This window comes from Miscanthus floridulus, chromosome 3 (genome assembly GCF_019320115.1).
Source record: "Miscanthus floridulus cultivar M001 chromosome 3, ASM1932011v1, whole genome shotgun sequence".
Taxonomy (NCBI): Eukaryota; Viridiplantae; Streptophyta; class Magnoliopsida; order Poales; family Poaceae; genus Miscanthus; species Miscanthus floridulus.
Window position 1 is genome coordinate 140497926 of NC_089582.1, and position 21606 is coordinate 140519531.

The following is a 21606-nucleotide window of genomic DNA, read 5'->3' on the forward strand; positions in this document are numbered from 1 at the left end:
AGATTTTGCATAGGAGAACATCTATCGTGATTGATATCTCAGTGTATCTCTTTCTTTTGATGAAAAGTCACATGACATTCGATGAACATGACGAATGTACAAATCATCTTTATGCTCCATGCTGTCGCTCAGTATATCCATGCATAATCACATGAACACGAACCCCTACAACTTTAGATACACAATCTCAAGTGCTACACAGGTCAACAAACCCAATCAACGGTCACCCCTGCCATTGCTACAATGGACATCCTACTACAAAACTGCAAGAGCAGCTCAACCAAGAAATCTTTTCTGGGGGCACCCTGGGGCCTGACTGAAAAGACGAGGCTCCACCCGAACCAAGTGTCTCTATTCATGGATTTAATAGGAGCCATCCTCCTCAGATGCTTTGCATTATGGAAAATCACAGGTGATAGCCTGAGTAGAGGTGTTAAATCTTCCCAGCTGCTTCTGTACGCGCCCTTAGTGCCTCAGTGCGTTTACTCCTTTCCATTTCCTCCACCAACCAGTCTACACCATGTTTGATCCCCGTCCTGAAATGGAAGAATGAGCTGTAAAAACATATATTTTGTGTTCTGGTCGAAGAAACAAATGTTTTAAGTGGTAAGTTTGCATATTTAAATAATCATGTATTTATCCATCTCATACAAATATGAGTTAAGCAGCATAGTTGTTGACCCTTACTTTTTGGTTATTTGTTCGCATCCTACAATAATAATAAAAAAAGGGCGTACCCAGTGCAGAGAGCTCCCGCTCTGTGCGGAGTCTGGGGAAGGGTGTCAATGGCAAGCCTTACCCTTGCCTGTGCAATGCGAGGAGACTGCGACTCGTGTTCGCATCCTACAATGCTCACATAAATTCCCCAGTATCTGATAGAGTAACTTTACCATGCTTCAGTTTTAGGTAAAGAAGTTTGAAAACAAGGAAAATGGTTGTTGAATCCTTATGCAGGTTGACATAGTTTCTACCTAGTTTCAGCCTGCGAGCTGTTTTGGGCAAGCGCCTTGTTGGGAACCCTTTGTTAAACGTGTGGGGTCGTTTTGGGCAGGCCTTACGTTATTAGCTTCTGGAAGTAGTTGTAGTCTTTATTCATGCATATTATTCCCTCTGTGAGCATCAGCATGAATACATTTTATGGTGATGGTTGTGTTTCGTGGTTCCTGAACTGATATTCTCTGTAATTTTGTTGCTATGGTAATGAAATTCAGGTTTTACCAGTGTGGAAAAAAAGAAGGAAAATGGTTTGCTCACCCATCAAAGGCAGATCCAGCCTGGAACATGCATGGCCTCTCATCTAACTCCTTAAGATGCAGATGTCTAGCCAATTCTTCCTCTGTGACAGCTGCTGGTGAATCCTGTTGAAAAATCCAGATAAGCCACGAAACATAGAATATAAGATTCATGAGATAAATGAGGACTTCTCATGCGAATTTATATATCCCAAAAAATGAACTGGGCAGGAACTCCAGGGGCTAGGACTAATGTTGTCAGTTCATTATCTTCCTCATGTTGTGAAACATCACAACTTCCAGAATAAAGAAAAACTGTTAAATTTCAAGAAAGTCTCACAGAAGTCAAAAAACGCAAGGTTGCTATATGTTTCCCAGAGAATATAACCACAGTTTCTGATTTACTGATTTGCCAGATCTAGGCTTCACAAAACTAACTACCCATCAAACTACATAAACCATGACATGGTTAAATTTACAACTACCATTCAGTTCATGTGGATGATAACTATTTTTCTGGAACTACTCATTTTCACCCAATAAAACACAGTTTATCAACTATTGAGTAAGTGCATGGATTTTTAAAAGGTAAATTATAAAGAGTATGTAAACCATTCAAGATAACTGCAGGTAGATGTCAACCTGCTTGTTTGCAAATATGAGTATTGGCGCTCCATGCAGATCTTCATGACGCAGAACTTTCTCTGCAATAAAAAGTTCAAATAACATTCACTACAGTAATGAATTAACTACCATAGTTTACCAGTTCTAACTACTATGTACTAGAAGTCTGTTCGTTTGGCTGGGTTGGTTCGTTGCTGGTTCGTGAAGAAGTACTGATGGCTGGTTTGTGTGAGAGAAAAATACTTTTCCGGCTGGAAATTTACGATCGTTTACGACCGTTTCACCCCAGCCGAACAAGCTGTAGGATTGCCAGTACAGCTAATAGAAAAAAATACACGATATTTTTGTGATTATAAACGAAATGGAAGCAACTTACCGAGAGCAGATTTAGCATCCTCAAATGAAGATGCAGAAGCAGAGTCGATAACATATATTACAGCATGGGCCTCCTCATAATATTTCTCCCATATTGTTCGTAGGCCAGGCTGTTAAAATATCGTATTAGTGTAACAATTTGAAATGACTAAAAAGAACATCTGAACCATGCTCATGAAATTATGGCATGACGACGATTCCTGCTTCTTGTTGGAGAGAGAAGGTTATGTTTACATTAATTGACAATATATCACTGGGTAATAAAGAAAAACAGCATAATGGCAAAGTGTTGGTACAGATCAAAGCCTATGCTCTTAAGAGGACATGATAGAAGATACACATTATTACATGATGACAGAACTCAATGAGGAAGTTTTTCGCAGCCAATTGGAATCAAACAAAGGATGCAGATCAAGATCTCTGCAGCACTGAGATACAAGCTTATAATACACCAAATTTAGAGAAAATGATCTAGTGGAACAACATCAGAATACGATCACTAAATGCCCCATAAATACAAGCCCTTGTTGATTTTTTAACTGCATGTGGACATGGACCAACATGAAAACATCATCACTACTTGCTCTGAATACAAGCACACGCTTCAATACTCTACTAGAACTATAGCAGAGTACCAGACCACTGGGCCTCATGTAACCACGTAAGCATGCTGATTATGTGGTAAAAACTGGACTTAAGTAACTAAGTTGCTAACTACCTGATCCAAGCATTTCTGTTTGCAAATTGGAACGAGTTATATACTTCTATCACCAGACATTATAACAGGAACATGTAGAATCAACATGCATAATCCTAACTTAAATTAACTGGCAGCCTATTGACCAAAGCATTAATAACCACAAAAAATGTCAAATGGTGAAGTTTCAACGAAGAGATTGCAATTGAGGAACTTTTGGTCTGTAACTCTGCAGGGAAAATCGTACCTGGCCTCCCAGATCCCAGAAAACAAGCTTTACATTCGCATCTTCAATACGCCCAATATTAAGCCCGACTGTTGGAACAATGCGATCATGCGGAAGCCCTTCTCCCTTCAAGTAGATCGACTTCAACTTTTCTAGCAAGGTCTGCATAATAATGTTTCAACATTAAGTTTTAAGACAGACCTGGTTCAGATAAACACGAAATGGTCCAGCTTCCAGCAGTTAATGGAAAGGCACCAGCAGCAGCGAAGACGCAAGGCCACCTAGGCCACAAAGTTGCGTCGATATTGGTTGTTTCCTTTTATGTAATATCGAAACATGAGCTCTTTTGCTAGGATGGTCCAGCTTCGGCTGTGTTAGGTCGACCTCCTTCGGCGCTCGATAGAAGCGCGTTGTATTTTTCTTTAAACTCTTCTCCTTAATACAATGATACAGCAAATCTTTTGCGTATTCGAGAAAAAAAGATAAACACGAAATGGACTCAACCTAATCCCAGCATCCATTAACTGCAAGGAATTGTAGAGGGGGAAAACAGTACACAAGCTTCAGAAGAAGAATTACCGTCTTGCCAGACTTATGAACTCCGAGGATAAGCACATGGAACTCTGTCTTGCTGAATACATGCTTCCATAGACCATAGAACAAGGAGAACATAGCGTAAGTGTAAGGTTCTGATGCTTCCCCAATCAGCTACCCACCACCTGAAATATTAACATCAAGTCACACATATTTCTCATCCACGATCCACAGATTGCGTCGCATAATCAATTCAGAAATTGGTCACGAACATGCGGCAGGTCGCCAACAAAATGACAAGGATCATGCCTGCTAAATTACAACCCCACACCCCCACCAACCCCCGCCAAATACTTGCAGACATATCGGCAACAAAGTGCGAATGGATCATACCACTCCCATCCCAGAAAGGAAACTTCGTATTCGAGCGTTCACAGCAAAGAAAAAATTCCCACATAACAGAACGAACGGTCGGTCCAAAGTCTCCAAGAGCAAGGGCTTCCTCACCAAGGAACGAAGCGATCGACCCGATTCAGGCGGATGATCCCCACTCCACGGCAGTGGCGTCGAGGGGAAGGGGTAACGGCGACGCGTGCAGCTGGCTGGATCTGGATCGCGGTGGCGGGGAGGGAGGCGGTGGCGGGCCGAGCCGAGCCAACCGGAGCCGGTTCCTTCCCGTTCCCGGTGGCCTCTGGCCTGTGGAGGGTGGACTCGGTTGGTGGGCGGCGAAACCGACAACACACGCACGGACGCACGGTGGGCCTAGACAAACTACAAGATGAGCCCATGTAGGTTACTGTGATAATCGGGCCCCTATCACTGATGATAGATCAGGCCCAGTGAACCTTGCCGGCCCACTAGGCCTTACGTTTCTGTTCTTGCTCTTGCCTCTCGCACGAGTGTCCCCGGCTCCCGAGCCGTCTTCTCGGGTCTTCAAGCCACGCCGCACCACGCTCGGCAAGGAAGGTGCGGCTGCGACTGCGACACACAGTAGGCGAGGGTAAGGAGAGGCGGCGCGGCGAGCGGCCAGGAGATCTGCGCGGCGGGCAAGGTGCGCCCTTCTCTTCTCCTAGATTCGCGTAAGAGTTAGGACCGATCTGTTCGCGCGGGGAACGCGTGCACCGTCCTCGCTTGGTGATTTGCCGGGTCTGATTTCGTAGATTTACTCGTTTGTTTCGCTGGATCGGTGTTTGGCTGCGTGCAGTGGCGAGAGGGGGCGCGTTGTTTCTCCGAGATCTCGCGGTCAGGACACTTTTACATCTCATGACTCGAGATCTCTAGCGTGTCAGTTCCAAGGATCTGTTCCACGGCGGATGATTTAGACTAGCTCGTTGTACTTGTTCGCAGATGTGAGCTGGTCTAGTACAATTCTGGGTGGTATACTTTACAAGTCGCCCAATCGAGGCCATGTTTAGTGCAGTTTTGCCATGGTTGAGTCAAAGGGGATTCCCTTTAGCCATTTGCTAGGTGCACTATAGTAAGTTATGAGATGATTTTTTTTTTGTAATTATCCAGTTTTAGTTCAGTAAAATTCTCACAAGTCGGTTGTGTAAGACTCTTGTTATATGCTTTCTTAAGGAGCAGGATTACCCTTTATATAAAACAAAAAAAAAACCATGCAAGTCACACATGAAGAATGGCCTATATCAAATGGAATTGATTTGTTAGATTAGATCATGGTAATTATGCAATGCTTATAGGTAGTGCAGCCATGATGTGGCTGAAAACTTCGTGACCGTATTTGATCAGCTGTGGCTGATGACCTCTATTGAAAATTAGGCTAGCTCTTGCTGTAGTTTTGCATATGTCATGAGCATGGTCTGCTCATTCTTTTGGTCATGCCATCCTTTCTACAGGACATGGCAACAACCTCGGAAGTTCTGTCACTGTTGCTTCTGTTTGAAATTCCTGGATAATGCACCCCTGAATTATCAGAACTGACATCATGCTGATCATGTTGAATGGTTATTTAGCACTTAGTACCATCTTGCAGTTTACTCTTGGCAGTCCGCACTATGGTCATAATTTTCTTAATCATGATATACCATCGGACTGCCCAAAGCTATCTAGTTGTCGTGACACCCTATCCCATCACTGAACTGCAGGAGGCAAGGGACTTGTTTTTTTTCTCCTTACATGGATGAAGTGTCTTATATATTGAGTGAGACATTCCTCAATCAATGTATATCTGAAGATATGGATGCAATTAAACTCACTCTATATATATTCCTACATTTGTTAGAATGTGTACCGGTGATACTGACTAATGATATCCCAATTTGTCATCAATCTAGATATTGTGTAGCGGCAATGTTAGCCTCCACAGCTCTGAAAACATGTTTGGAGTTAGAGTATGGGGACGGTTAAGTAGGGTTTTTTTTTCCACGTACTGTATTTTGTATTGATAACATCTGTCCAAAATTCAAGATGAGACTGGTTTATAGTGTTTCACATTCTCCTTTTCAGAATCATGCATAGATGGTTTATAATCTATAACCTCTCTCTTTTTTTGTGTCCTTGTGGTTACTTCTATGCGACACTGCTCTTTACCAAATATAAAAAATAGTGTGCATTACTTACTGAATATTAGTGGTAACCAAAATCTGTTTGCAATCTTAATTTCAGATGTTTGACGATCAAGACCTGGGCTTCTTTGCCAATTTCCTGGGCATCTTCATCTTTGTGTTGGTTATTGCGTACCACTTCGTGATGGCAGACCCGAAGTACGAAGGAAACTGATGTTCTCTCACGCAAGATCTTATGATCTGCAGGACCGTAATAGGGCTATACTGTTAGTTAATGCTAGCGAGATCACTTGACATTTTGAGTGCATATCATGGAAGCAGTTCCTGGCATTTTGACTTTACTATGTTTTAATCTGCTGAATCAGTAAATCCTGGAGAATTCAAAAGGCTATTCTGAGTACCGCAGTTGGTTGTTAGTCCTTGTGTCGTGCTTTTTATGTCTTTCGGTGTATGCTTGCCAGATTCTTATCAAAATCTTCCTTTGTTTTACTGTCTATTTAGCTATTTATTAGTTGGTGGTTAGCATGTACGCAGGTAAGAACCAGATTTGGAGCGATTACTCAGTCGATTTTTAGGCATTTGATCCAAAGCTTAAATTATTATAAACGAGCACGGGCCTTAGATGCAGGACTGTCTGTTGCCTGTTGGGCATTCGAGTGTTTCTTGAATCTTGATTGCCCTTGCACTCGAATTTTCTTCTACCTATTTTTGCAGGTTCCTGAACCCGTTCTCCTGTTCGCTCCTACCTTGCTCTCTTGCCCTCGTCCCCTGAACCCTGATCCCCTCGAGCTTCTGCTCGTTACTCCCAAACTCCAACCAAGACGCAGCCATTCGGCTTGTTCGGGAGGTCGTAAACGATCGTGGATTATTTACAGCTGGCTGGTTTGGTGTGAGAGAAAAACATTATTCCTGACTGAAAATTTACGATCGTTTACGAGCAAGCGAACAGGATAATTAGCGTGCGCATGTAGGCGGCAAATCAAATCAGGTAACATTGCAGGGAAGAAAGGTGAGCAGCGCATGTCTGTAAATGAAAAAAAAAAGGAGTATCAAGCATGATGTTTCCTTTGCTCAAGTTTTCGTTCCATCTTGCTCGTCCAGGCATGGCAGCATGAGCAACAAACAGACTCGCAGCACAACTGCACAACCTAGTAGCCTTGTAAACATCTGGTAATAGCAGCTTCGCTGGGTGTGCCGGTATGGCGACGCGCCGTGCGGCCAGCTGCCGCCAGCATCCCAAGCAACGGTAGGTGCAGAGGAGATGCCTTCCGCGGACTTCACGACTTCACTGCAGAAAATAGTTTGACAACGGTTACAGCAAGCCAACCTCTCTCGCGGCGAACGTGTCTCCTCTCCTTTCTTCCGTCCTGACCTCCAAGCCTAGCTAGGCCCGTACGGCCGTACGCCGTGTAGCCTCTCCTTTCTTCCGTCCTGACCTCCGGAGCAGAACAAAAACAAGGATTCTCTCTTCAACGAGAAAGGAGGAGAGGCAGCTGTAGGTACAATACAAGCGATATCAAATCGATAATGATACCATAAGGACATATGTCCCGTGACTCACGTCCGAAAGTGCTCCTGTAAAAAAAAACGAAAAAATCCCAGTCCACTAGTTCTATTCCCCGCAGCGCCTCTATCCCCGTTCCCACCCGAACACCACGCCCCACTCGGCGCTACCTGCTGCTGTCTTCACCCGTCACTCGTTCAAAGCCTCATCCCACGTTGCGACGCTTTGGCTCCCTGTATCAGAGTAAATGAGAGGATAAAGATTACACCATTCTTAGCCATTTTTTATACTCCCTTCATTCCTTAATATAAGCCATATAAATTTCTAAAGAAAATTTCAAAATATAGGTACGTATCAGCTCTCACGTCAATTAGTTTGGAAACTTTTCCACCGTACATAGCATATCCCTAACCAATCCTTTAGATTTAAGGAGCAATCTGATTGGGAGAGAGAAGATGGCCTGATTTTTCTTTTTTTCCTCGGTCTCACATCCTTCCCCAAGCCGTGCGTTAATATTGGTGCTAAAAACTATATGGCTTATATTAAGGAACGGAGGGAGTATCATTTTATCAGAGTACTTAAACAAGTTGAATGCAATAGTGAAAATTAAACATTTTACATGTAAAGGAGTTTATACATTTCAGGTTCACAAGTTTTATCTTGCAGCGGGAAATAAACATATGATCAGAGTTACTGCGGAAACAAAGATTAATTTACTGACATGGTGAAACATTAACATAGTGGCCATTTATTTACAAGATATGCTAGCAGATGTTACATCTTTTCTTATAAAACCTTTAATAAGGGTTATAAGCAAATACTACGATCGCAGCGTGAAAGGAATTCTCTCTTAGCCCACCAGAAGGTTTACACACACAAGAGTCAGCTCTAGTATCCACCTGTCACCTGCAACAGGGGGAATAAAACCCTGAGTACTCAATTGTACTCAGCAAGACTTACCCGACAGGAGAAAAATAAAAGACTCCAAGGATATGCAAGGCTTATTTGGCTTGCTGGTTTATTGTATTTGCATTTGCAGGAAGCATTACTAATGGTGCATCCTTATGTTCGAAGTTTTTAACAGTTATTTTTAGTTACTTAGCTAATCATTCTAAGTAAGCACATGGGCTACTTTCAAGCATGTGATAAGCAATCAGAATAATTTTAACATCTTTTATATTTCAATTCTTACTACGGTGCTAGACCATAGCCAAGTTGTTACCGTCTCACAAAAACGGCGATTCGCGAATCAATGTATCCCAGCTGGATATCCCGAAACACACGCATCGCTTGTACCTGTTGATGCAAAAGTGGATCTGCAAACACAAAGGGCTAATACCCGAATCGGTATCCAAGGCGTGCCAGTCGATTTGACCTGTTAATCGACAAGGATGAAGATACGAGCACTTTGGTCCTGACAACAGTGATACGCCCGGAAGTCACGGCCAAGAGGTACTCACACGGAACTCGAGGATCGCCGAAGGTCGCACTGAAGTGATGCAGCTCGCCGAATCAATGAGAACTCGTAAAGAGAAAATAATGCAAATTGACGAAGTCGCCGAAAAGTAAGTAGATGCAAATAGGAGTAAAAATTGGTTTTGATATTGATTGATATATCTATTTACATTGCCCCTCACTCCATATTTATACCCTGATCTAAAGAGACACAACCAAACACAACTAGGACACCAAGCCCATATCTAGGGAAACACGTGACTCTTACATGAATCATACTCTAACAAATATAAAAAAAAGGAAATCAACTCCTATCTATTTCCCTGTCCGTCTTAATTACGATGGAAATCTCACTGTCCTTCTTCCCATCGGCATACCCCCTGTTTCATCGGCAATAGTCTTCAAGTCTTCCCTCATCAGCATACTCCTTGTTTCATCGGCAGTAGTCATCAAATCTCCCTTCATCGGCATACTCCATGTCTCATCGGCAGTAGTCTTCAAGCCTCCCTTCATCGGCATCACCAGCTATCGGCAACCATCTTTACAAGCTGGCTTTCATCGGCTATCAAAGTATACAATAACTTTCTCCTTGCCGATTAGTCCACTCCGAATATTTTAACACGTGCAAAAAACGGTGTCAACACATGCCCCCCAATTTCGGAGTATAAAACCATTAATGCTCTGAAATTTACTCCAGATTACCGTAACTTATTCTCCAAGCCAAAACCTGATCTGTTATCAAATCCAATCAAATCTAATTCTGATTCACACACTTCAGTAAATATCACACAATCGCCAACCACTCTTGCCTTGATTATGGTTAAGATACCGAAACAATAACCCATCGGCAAGATCTTAACATGATAATGCTGTCATTTTCAGAATTAAAATATCTGTACCGATATCTCTTTCAAGTCATGATTACTTGCCATCAACCCATCTGTACAATCCCCTGATCATCGTGCAAACAGTTACCATATCCATCTGAACCACTTCGACCTACATGCGCGCGGTATAGAGATAAGTCCAAAATACCCCTACTCCAAGCGGCTTATAAATAGATTCCTCCGGAACACTTGTCTTCTACCCTCAGACTCCAATCTTTGACATTTTCTCTTTCCGGCGGCGACTCCGACGAACCACTACACGACCTCAACCAACAAAAACCCTTCTCCAGCGTTACCTCAAGTCTCCGGCTCGTGCCTTCATCTTTTTCAAGATAATGGCAATCAACTTCGACGTCCTCGCGGTTCGCTCCTCTTCCATTACCTTTACTTTGATTCCCCTAGTTTTTGCAAATCCATACAGTTGGTGATTTTTCCTTTCTTTTGTTCTCCGGATCCTTCAAACTTAGGAACTGTGCAACAAATTAGTTATTTCAACCGACCAGCCGCATGTCCAATGCCTAGGACCAATGGGCAACCCAGATCCAACCGATCTGATTAATGCAGAGGTTAACAGAATCCCCTTTAAAGCCCAAAATTTCTCTCTGAATTTATGGAAAGACACATTCCGATCTTGGCCCAAAACCACCAAAGGGTGGAAAGATTGGTACTTGAGGGTTAATAGATCGATGCAAGTATACTGGGCAGAACGGAAATTAGACCAATGCATTAGGCTATCTATTGCCGATATGCAGAAGAATGAATCGATGATGATTGCAGCTGCTTACTTCTGGTCAGACACAACAAACACTTTTATGTTTGGACATGGCCCAGCTACTCCTACACTTGCCGATGTCCACATGCTCACTGGCTTGGATATTTCAACTGCCGATGAAGGCTCCATTTATGGTAGAAAATCTGAATATAGGGTGAATACCCGCAACATCGGCGGTTGGACGGGATACATTCAAGAATACCAGAAGACTGGGACACTTAACTAGAGGGAACATGCCACATTCTTGAATATGTGGTTAGAAAAATTTATTTTCTGTGGTCGATCAGTAGGACCAACCAACGCCTTCCTCCCCGCAGCTAAACTTTTGGCTAATGGCGTAAGGTTTCCTCTTGGCCGATACCTTCTGAGCTCCACTTATCATCTTCTTCATCAAGTGCCTCAGAAACTTCTGCTTGGCGAACCCATCGGCAACCTAGGAGGCCCGTGGTGGTTTATCAACATGTGGCTGAATGCCCATATGCACAAACGCTTGCAATAGGACTTTTTTGCTCAACAATTCCCACGAGAAATTGCTGAAGACCATGTGCTTGGGGATGATGAATCGGCAACACGCTCACCCCTTAATTTTGGTGAAGCCATAATTGTCCTTCCTGGAACAGAGGCCAATGAAGACCAGATCGGCAGATTCTTCCAAAACTTCTACAATGGTCTTTCTCGTGATCATAGGGCCTGGGTACCTTATATTGACGAGGACAACAGATTTCCCCTTCTTTTCAACTTTGCCGATGACACCCTGAATCAGGATAAGGAACTTATGATGGCCATCATTACTCCTAGGGCAATTCCAGTGAATACATTTGGTAGCGGAAAAAACACCAACATTTCATATGAATTTTACAACCCATCGGCAGTATCCCGTCAATTGGCTTTTGGGCAACTGCCAATCAAACTTTGCTTTGCCGATGTGATCAAACCCAGGGAAACAATCACCTGTGGAACAGATTGGAACAAGGTGGTACAACTCTCCCCCGATGCCGATATCACAGATGTTGATATATCCACCTGGACGCCAGTATCCTTCATCACCGAGTCATACAAGCAATGGTGGCGAGAGTGGAAGGAACAATTGTTTGCAACTTCTGCTCACACATATCGGCACATGATCGACCCTGAATATGCCATCCCTGACGATGCAGTAAGTTTCTTTTAACTCCTTTTTGCTTTTTCCCTACATATATCAGTAACTGACTCTCTCATGACAGGTTAACAACCCAGCACCATCGGTGAGCAAAAGTGGGAAACCCTTCGATCTTCAGCCTATTTCCCCGATATCACCAATCGGCTACAACGTCCCCACCTTAACTGCTTTGACCCACCAGAAGATCCGTACCAAGACCATCACCTCTAAGTCCAGATTGGCTACAGCTAGGGCCACTCCATCGACTGCTGCTACAACCTTGGTCAAGGCATTCAAGGTAACAACCTTGTTTATTTCTACTTATACCGATTACAAACTGTATTAATATTAATCACCAGGGGGTAAGAGCTGCCACTGGATCATCATCGGTAATTCCTCCGATATCAAGCACCACTTCTTTTAACAAACCTTCAGAGGTATTCTCTTGACTTCTCATTTTATCCGTTAAATATCATACCTTACACTTGTTTTGTAGCAACAATTGGGTACATCGGTAAGCATACCAGACGTCCAAGCTTCACAACCAACAAGTGTCGATGCCCCCCAGCCAATCATTGCCGATGCCCAAGCAAAGCGCAAAGCTTTAACAGATGCCGAGGCACAGCCAAAACGACAAAGGTCCATGCCGATCCCTACATCTGCCCCAATGTCATCAGTCATCATACCTCAAGAGCCAACCACTGATGAAGTCACAGAGGACATCCCATCGGCAAGCTCAGCCGATCCCTCACACGACACACTCCAGGTTGTTTCTTCCAGTCAAGCACAAGAAATTGCCTTAAAACAGGTAAACCAATTAACTTAGCTGATTTACAATATTCATACTTATCCTTAACCGACCACTTTTTCTTTTTCTCAGGAACAAGACTCCCCAAACAGCCTATTCTCCTTCGCTATTGACATCTCTGACGATGATGGAGAGGAAACAAGTTCTTCCCTTATACTGGGAATAATATCGGCAGAAACTAAGTCTAGGTTGGAAGCTCTCCAGAACTTGCTACAGCAGGATACCGCCCAACTTGTAGATGACTCGGACCCCGCAAAGGCAATTTTCAAAACAATCCATGGCCAGGTCCCTGCCGATGTTGAAGAAGTACTCTTCCCAGCAGCCCATTTAGAGAGTCGCCAACTACAATATCAACGGGCTGCCCAACGTATTGCTGATAGAGCAGCTTAGGCTCAACTCAAGGAAGAAATGCTACAACTGAAACAAATTACCGATGAGAAGCACAAGGGCATCGGCAACTTGCAGACTTCGGGTGCTGAACTTAAGCAGAAAATCTTGGATTTATCAGCAAGGAAAATGGCTCTATTGGCTGAATTGAAGGAAATCGAGGCAGCTTTAACTCATGCTCAACAAGAAGAAAGCCAGCTACCCAATGCCATCAAAACCCTTCAGCAAGAAAGAGATATTCAGGCTCGCAAAGCTTTGGCCATGAAGAAAAAACTCAAGCCCATGGAGGGTACTGCCGATGACGATATCAAAGAAATGGAGGAAGCCGAGCAGATTCGCCTGCGTGCGATATTAGCTATCCAATCCTTGTTGAACTTGTAATCTTGTTTATTGTATCGGCACTTTATGAGACATTGACATCCTTGCATAATTCTAGCCGATAGGACTATTATCGGCACTTATACTTTTATGCATCCATCTAGATACTAGGGTAATATTTCTTTAAATATTTTCCATTTAATGCTCTAGGAAACACAACCCCTTCGAGGGTTTCTAGAATATATGTGTTACCAGGAACAAACTGATTTATCCGATATGGACCTTCCCAATTAGGAGACCACTTTCCAAACTTTGAACTTTTAGTCCCAATCGGTAAAACCAGTTTCCAGACCAGATCTCCATTAGCAAACTCCTTTATCTTCACCTTCTTGTCATACCATCTGGCTACTCTTTTCTTATTTTCTTCGATACTAACTAAAGCCCTTAACCGATGACCCGCCACATCTTCCAACTCATCCTTCATAAGAGTATTATAATCATCGGCTGTCAGCTGATCTTGAGAATGTATTCGCCTAGAGCCAACTTTAATTTCCTAAGGCAATACTGCATCGTGTCCATATACTAACTGATAAGGCGTTACTTTGGTTGCACCATGATATGACATCCGATATGACCACAAGGCTTCATTTAATACTGTATGCCACCTCCTAGGATTTTCTTCAATTTTGCGTTTAATGAGTTTGATGATCCCTTTGTTAGAAGCCTCAGCTTGACCATTAGCTTGAGCATAATATGGAGAAGAATTTAAAACTTTAATTCCCATACCTACAACAAACTCATCAAATTCTCCTGATGTAAACATAGTGCCCTGATCGGTAGTAATAGTCTGAAGAATACCAAATCAGTAAACAATATGCTCTTTCACAAAATCAATCATATTAACCGATGTCACCTTTTTCAAAGGAATTGCCTCAACCTATTTTGTGAAATAATCAGTAGCAACCAGAATAAATTTATGTCCCTTACTCGATAGCGGATAAATCTGACCAATGAGATCAATAGCCCATCCCCGGAACGGCCATGGTTTGATTATAGGGTTCATAGCCGATGCAGGCACTCTTTGAATATTACCAAACTTTTGACATCCCTGACATCCTTTAAAATATTTAAAACAATCTTCAAGAATAGTCGGCCAATAGTATCCATTCCTTCTGATCATCCACTTCATCTTGAAAGTCGATTGATGTGCACCACACACTCCTTCATGAATTTCACCCATCAAAGTTTTCGATTCATCACTGCCAACACATCTGAGTAAAACTCCATCTATAGTTCGATAATATAATTCATCATCGAGGAGCACATACTTAGTAGCTTGGAACCTTATACGTCTCTCAACCTTTCTATGTGGATCCTTTAAATAATCGACAACCTCCTTTCTCCAGTCATCGGTATCAACTGCCGACGTTAGCACTTCCTGAATAGGCTGATATCCTGAAGCATGCTGAGCTAGTCGATTAGCTTCCTCATTATGCAACCGAGAGATATGTTCAAGACGAAAATCTCTAAATCCTTTCAACAACTGCAAACATCTTTCATAATACGAAATCAAAGCTTCACTTCGGCATTCATAAATTCCAGCCAATTGATTTATAACTAGCATAGAATCACCAAAGATTTCAACAGCATCGGCACGTATCTCCTTCAGTAATTCTAACCCTTTGATCAAGGCTTGGTATTCAGCCTGATTGTTTGTCGATGTAGCAACAATCGGCAATGAAAACTCATATTTCCTTTCTTGAGGTGAAATCAACACAATGCCGATACCTGCTCCTTCACCGCATGTGGAACCATCGAAGAAAAGTGTCCAAGGGGCAATCTCCAGAGAGTCCACTGTATTACAATGCTGAGTAACAAAATCAGCCATAACTTGCCCCTTAACTGCCTTGGTCGATTCGTAACGTAGTTCAAATTCTGATAATGCTAAAATCCACTTGCCGATTCTACCACTTAATATTGGCATTGACAGCATGTACTTGACTACGTCGTCTTTGCATATAACCGTACATTCGGCAGGTAATAAATAATGTCTCAATTTGACACAAGAAAAGTATAAACATAGACATAATTTTTCGATGGTCAAATACCTTGTCTCAGCATCCACTAACCTTCTGCTCAGATAATAAATAACACGTTCTTTCCCTTCAAATTCTTGAATAAGAGCTGAACCAATAACAGTATCATTAGCTGACAAATACAACCTGAAAGGCTTCCCATGTTGAGGTGGAACTAGCACTGGAGGATTTGTTAAATATTTCTTAATTTCACCGAGGGCTAACTGCTGCTTAGCTCCCCATAAAAATTCCTGATCGGCTTTCAATTTAAGTAATGGACTGAAAGCCTTGATCTTACCCGATAGATTAGATATGAATCTTCTAATGAAATTAATCTTACCGATCAAAGATTGCAATTCAGTCTTATTGGTAGGAGCAACCACCTTGTTAATTGCATCAATAGACTTCCTACTGATTTCGATGCCCCGCTGATGCACCATAAAACCCAAGAATTGACATGCCGATACGCCAAATGCACATTTATTAGGATTCATCTTCAATCCATGCTTCCTTGTACACTCCAGTATCTTTCGCAGATCGGCTAGATGTTTTGTGATATCTCCAGACTTAATCACCACATCATCAATGTAGATCTCCACTAATGTGCCGATGTATTCATGAAAAATAAAGTTCATAGCTCTCTAATAAGTAGCACCAGCATTTTTCAAGCCAAACGTCATGACTACCCACTCAAACAACCCTACATGACCTGGACATCTGAAAGCAGTCTTGGGAATATCTTCTTCAGCCATGAATATTTGATTGTAGCCTGCATTACCATCCATAAAGCTGATAATCTGATGTCCGGCTGCAGCATCAATCAATAAATCAGCAATCGGCATTGGATAGCCATCCATCGGTGTGGCTTTGTTGAGATTCCTGAAATCAATACAAACACGAAGTTTTCCATTTTTCTTATAAACAGGAACCACATTAGAGATCCACTCTGCATATCGACACTGCCGAATAAACTTTGCCTCAATTAATTTAGTTATTTTGGCCTTAATATCAGGAAATATATTAGGGTTGCATCGGCGCGCTGGTTGCTGATGTGGCCGAAATCCAGATTTGATAGGTAACCGATGTTCAACTACCGATCGGTCTAATCCAGGCATCTCAGTATAATCCCAAGCAAAACAATCTTTATACTCCTTTAACACATCAATTATTTGCTGCTTACACTTGGAATCTAATTTAGCACTAATAAAAGTAGGTCTTGGCCTATCGCCATTACCGATATCTACTTCTACTAAATTATCTGCCGATGTGAACCCTTGACCTAATTTTCCATCATCGGCAAACCTATCCATTAAAATTCTTCTTCAGAACCGACTGCTTGGATCGGTGGAATTTCATAATCAGCAACTCTAAGGAACTCTTTTTCCCAAACTTCTCCTGATATGCATTTAGTTCGCTCATAAGTATCTGATTCTGCCGATGCGATGATATAAGAAGAATCACCAGGGACAACCTCAATCTTATCCCCAATCCACTGTACGAGGCATTGATGCATTGTAGAAGGAACACAACAATTAGCATGAATCCAATCCCTCCCTAGAAGCAGATTATATGCACCCTTGCTGTTAATAACAAAGAACGTCGTCGGTAAGGTTTTACTGCCGATGGTCAATTCAACGCATACTGCCCCTTTAGCAGGCGACACATTGCCTTCAAAATCTTTCAGCATCATATCGGTTTTGGTCAAGTCTTGATTTCCCTTACCAAGTTTCCGATACATCACATAAGGCATAATATTAATCGCAGCCCCTCCATCAATAAGTACCTTAGACACAGGCTGCCCATCAACTCTGCCCTTCACAAACAAAGCCTTAAGATGCTGTCTCTCGTCATTGGTAGGTTTCTCAAAAACAGCCATCATTGGATCTAGTGTCAACTGAGCTACTCGATCAGAGAGAACAACTTCTTCCTCATTATCAGATAGTGCCAAAAATTCCATCGGCAACATGAATACCATATTAACATCTGCCGATGGACCCTTATTTTTGTGTTTTACCTGCCACTGCTGATGACTGGACTTCTCATTGGAGGAATTTTCTTCTTGGTATAAATCCTCCTGACGCTCACGTTGCATCCTCCTTCTCTGTGTCTTTATTAGACCCTCCGGGCACCATCGAGGAAACTTGGTTTTCCAAACCGGCTGATAACAGGTCCTAGTCGATTCCACACGGCGTATATTAGGGTCCCTGTAGAATATTTCCTCATCGAGAACTCTTGCATTTGCCATTTCCTCAAGCTCCTCTTGATTCCTTGGAAAACATCCAGCACGTTTACCAAGCCTTTCATGTACACTAAGTCTGCCCCCAGCCGATCATGTACTGATGCTCTGCTTCTAATCGGCTCATTGATAAATAAACCCCGATTGCCAGGTTGAAATCTTCTTTCTGACCGATTGACCCCATAATAACCATTGCACTCAGGGCAATTTTCAACAGTTGGCAATTTAATACCTTCCTCCTAGCAATGGATAAAAAACGGGCACCTCCAATGATCTTTATGCCGATGCCACTCTTCCCGACGTCTTTCTTCTTGCTGTTGTCGATATCGATCATTACGCTGACGCCAACCCTCCTGCTGCCTTCAATGAGTAATCACAATGCCAGGTCAAGGAGGTTTTTTGGAACTACTGCTTTCTCCCAGCAACCCCTTACTTCTTGCATCATCGGTAGTTATCCGATGTTGGGGATCCACTGATGCGTTTTTCTCAGCAGCCTCGGACGTCAATACCTTGGTCTTCCCTTTGGCCTCCAACGTATTTGCTAGAAAGGGGTGTTGATCAATTTTCATCGGCCTTTGAGCATTAGAAGTACCAAACTTAATTCTCCTAGATTCAATAGCCGATTGTAACTGTTGCCTGAATACCTTGCACTCATTTGTACTGTGTGAAGTTGCATTGTGCCATTTGCAGTACAAGATCTTCTTCAACTCTTCTGCTGATGGGATCATATGATTAGGTGACAGCTTAATTTGGCCCTCTTGAAGCAGAAGATCAAATATTTTGTCAGCCTTGGTGATATCAAAGGTAAACTTTTCTGGCTCTTTTTGACCAAAGGGACAAGATATCGGCTTTTTATTCTTAACCCACTCAGCTAAGCCGATAACTGGTTCTTCATCAGAATCAGAATCTCCTACTTCTTCAACAAATGATACCTTTTTACTCCAATTCTTTTTAGGTTCAAAAACCCTATTATCTTGATCGGAGATCCTTTGCACAAGATGACTGAGGCTTTCAAATTCTTGAGAAGCATATCTGTCTTTAAGATGTGGCAATAACCCTTGGAAAGCCATATCGGCAAGCTGCCGATCATCCAGCACCAGACTGTAGCACTTATTTTTTACATCTCGTAGTCTTTGCACAAAGCTCTCTACCGATTCATCATTGCGCTGTCTCAATTTTACTAAATTGGTAAGCTTCTTTTCATGGATTCCAGCAAAGAAATACTTATGAAATTGTTTTTCTAGATCAGCCTAGGTAATAATAGAATTTGGTGGTAATGAAATGAACCACGTAAATGCCGATCCAGACAAAGATGATGAAAATAATCGAACTCTTAATTCATCTCTGCTAGCTGCCTCTCCACATTGAATAATGAAGCGATTGACGTGTTCCATTGTTGATGTATCATCCTACCCGGAGAATTTAGTAAAATCTGGTACCTTGTACTGATTTGGGAGAGGAATTAAATCATATGCAGGAGGATATGGAGTTCGATAAGAATAAGTATTGACCTTGGGCTTTATCCCAAACTGATCCTTCATAATTTCTGCTATCCTATCGGCCCAAAAAGCATCAGCTTCCCGCTGACGAACTGGCTGAATTTCTACAGGAGGTACCTGCTGACATCCTTCCACATATCTTTGTGGCCCACGATCTCCAGCAATCGGCATATTTGCCGTTACTTGTGGTCCATTAACCTGTTGGAAAGGATTCATCGGCTGAGCTGCCGATGCTTGATTCTAAACACCAGCTTGCATATAACCTTGTTGAATCCCTGTAATCTGTTGATTTTGCTGAACTGTGTGTCGAACAGGTAACTGTCCTGACCAACCATTATTAGAACCCACCGGTACAAAACTTACCGATGGCTGGTAATTTGCTGATATTGTTGGATAATTATAACCAGCTTGAGGCATAAACTGAACCCCAGTTTGACTCATAATAGGGCCTTTCTGCTGCATCGGCAGTAAGCTTGCTGATGGATTTGAACTGGGCGTTTGAACCAAAGGCATCTGGAAAGCCCCTGGAGTTGGTTGCACAGTAGTTGTTGTGGCATATTGAGGCACTTGGGCCATCGGCGAAATAGTTGATGGTATAGGAGCTTTACCCACTGCATCAAACACTTGAGGTAATCCAGGATTGAAAGCAGATGACTCTGGAGGCATACCATATCCCCACCAATTAGTAGGAATCTGGCTATTCTGAGACACAGGGCCTGACATAGCTGATGCCGATAGATCTGTACTAAGCTGAATTCGTCCTCCTGGTAGTACCGGATCTGATCGTATCGGTGTAGATTGAATATTAGGTAAGCTTGCCGATACTGGAGAAGAAGTAACTTCTGTACCCACAACGGCCGAGGGAGCCGATGGAGTATTGACAGATGCCGGCTCTGGTTGGTGATAGGTAGGCCCAACATAATGCGGTGACGCTTGTCCTTCTTTGAGAGTTCGAACCACAGCATTATGAATAGTATTGGACAACACATTGGAATGATTAATCAAAGCATGATTTACTGCAGAATTAACCATCTCTTGAAGTTTACCAGGGTTGGAGTCAAAGGTAACCTGCCGAGGCAATGGCAAATCTTGCTTCTGGATAACTTGTCCACTCTTGTTCAGGCTAAATGATTTCAGACAAAGTTGCCTGTATTCTTCTACGGCCTTTTCCATAGCCTGCCTCTGTTCTTCCTTAAGATCTTCTTCTAATACCGCGATAATGTTCCCCGCATCGATCTCGGAATTGAACATATTGATCAGATTGATTGGTCCCACTGGGCGTGCCAAAAGATGTGTTGATGCAAAAGTGGATCTGCAAACACAAAGGGCTAATACCCGAATCGGTATCCAAGGCGTGCCAGTCGATTTGACCTGTTAATCGACAAGGATGAAGATACGAGCACTTTGGTCCTGACAACAGCGATACGCCCGGAAGTCACGGCCAAGAGGTACTCACACGGAACTCGAGGATCGCCGAAGGTCGCACTGAAGTGATGCAGCTCGCTGAATCAATGAGAACTCATAAAGAGAAAATAATGCAAATTGATGAAGTCGCCGAAAAGTAAGTAGATGCAAATAGGAGTAAAAATTGGTTTTGATATTGATTGATATATCTATTTACATTGCCCCTCACTCCATATTTATACCCTGATCTAAAGAGACACAACCAAACACAACTAGGACACCAAGCCCATATCTAGGGAAACACGTGACTCTTACATGAATCATACTCTAACAAATATAAAAAAGGAAATCAACTCCTATCTATTTCCCTGTCCGCCTTAATTACGATAGAAATCTCACTGTCCTTCTTCCCATCGGCATACCCCCTATTTCATCGGCAATAGTCTTCAAGTCTTCCCTCATCAGCATACTCCTTGTTTCATCGGCAGTAGTCCTCAAATCTCCCTTCATCGGCATACTCCCTGTCTCATCGGCAGTAGTCTTCAAGCCTCCCTTCATCGGCATCACCAGCTATCGGCAACCATCTTTACAAGCTGGCTTTCATCGGCTATCAAAGTATACAGTAACTTTCCCCTTGCTGATTAGTCCACTCTGAACATTTTAACACGTGCAAAAAACGGTGTCAACAGTACCCTAGGCACAAACGAGACCAACCCGTTTCACTCCTGTCAAGGGGCCCAAGTCTCCATCCAAACTTGGACTCCAAGCCCCCAACACCTAAGACCCGGTCTCAGTATGGTGCTTAGACCTCCACCTAATACCCACCCCTAAAGTCGGTCTGGAAAGAGCTGAAACCCATGACAAGAGAGTAACGAGTTTTCCCGCTCTCATAAGTAAGTATGTGCTCAGG

The 21606-nt window shown here is 42.7% G+C and overlaps 1 protein-coding gene and 1 long non-coding RNA gene across 2 annotated transcripts; one reads left to right on the forward strand and one right to left on the reverse strand.

Moving 5' to 3' along the window:
* Window positions 1–29: 29 nt before the first annotated feature.
* LOC136542624 (uncharacterized) lies at window positions 30–4349 on the reverse strand. Its single transcript, XM_066535139.1, has 7 exons — window positions 4196–4349; window positions 3734–3873; window positions 3176–3316; window positions 2233–2341; window positions 1875–1936; window positions 1255–1358; window positions 30–536 (listed from the first exon to the last, which is right to left on the reverse strand). Exons 2-7 carry the CDS (start codon window positions 3824–3826, stop codon window positions 434–436), a joined length of 612 nt encoding a protein of 203 aa, XP_066391236.1. The 5' UTR covers window positions 3827–3873; window positions 4196–4349; the 3' UTR covers window positions 30–433.
* Window positions 4350–4494: 145 nt separating this feature from the next.
* On the forward strand, window positions 4495–6629 carry LOC136542625 (uncharacterized). The gene is made up of 2 exons (XR_010780748.1): window positions 4495–4739; window positions 6314–6629. It is a non-coding gene; the product is annotated as an uncharacterized lncRNA (long non-coding RNA).
* Window positions 6630–21606: the final 14977 nt, after the last annotated feature.

What these genes read in the sequence shown, in the direction of transcription:
- LOC136542624 (XM_066535139.1), bottom strand. Translation starts at nt 3,826, where the DNA reads ATGTTCTCCTTGTTCTATGGTCTATGGAAGCATGTATTCAGCAAGACA. An exon ending in TTCATAAGTCTGGCAAGACG is followed by an intron (nt 3,317 to 3,733) that starts GTAATTCTTCTT and finishes ATTATTATGCAG; the next exon opens with ACCTTGCTAGAAAAGTTGAA. An exon ending in TCATATTTGCAAACAAGCAG is followed by an intron (nt 1,359 to 1,874) that starts GTTGACATCTAC and finishes ATTTTTCAACAG; the next exon opens with GATTCACCAGCAGCTGTCAC.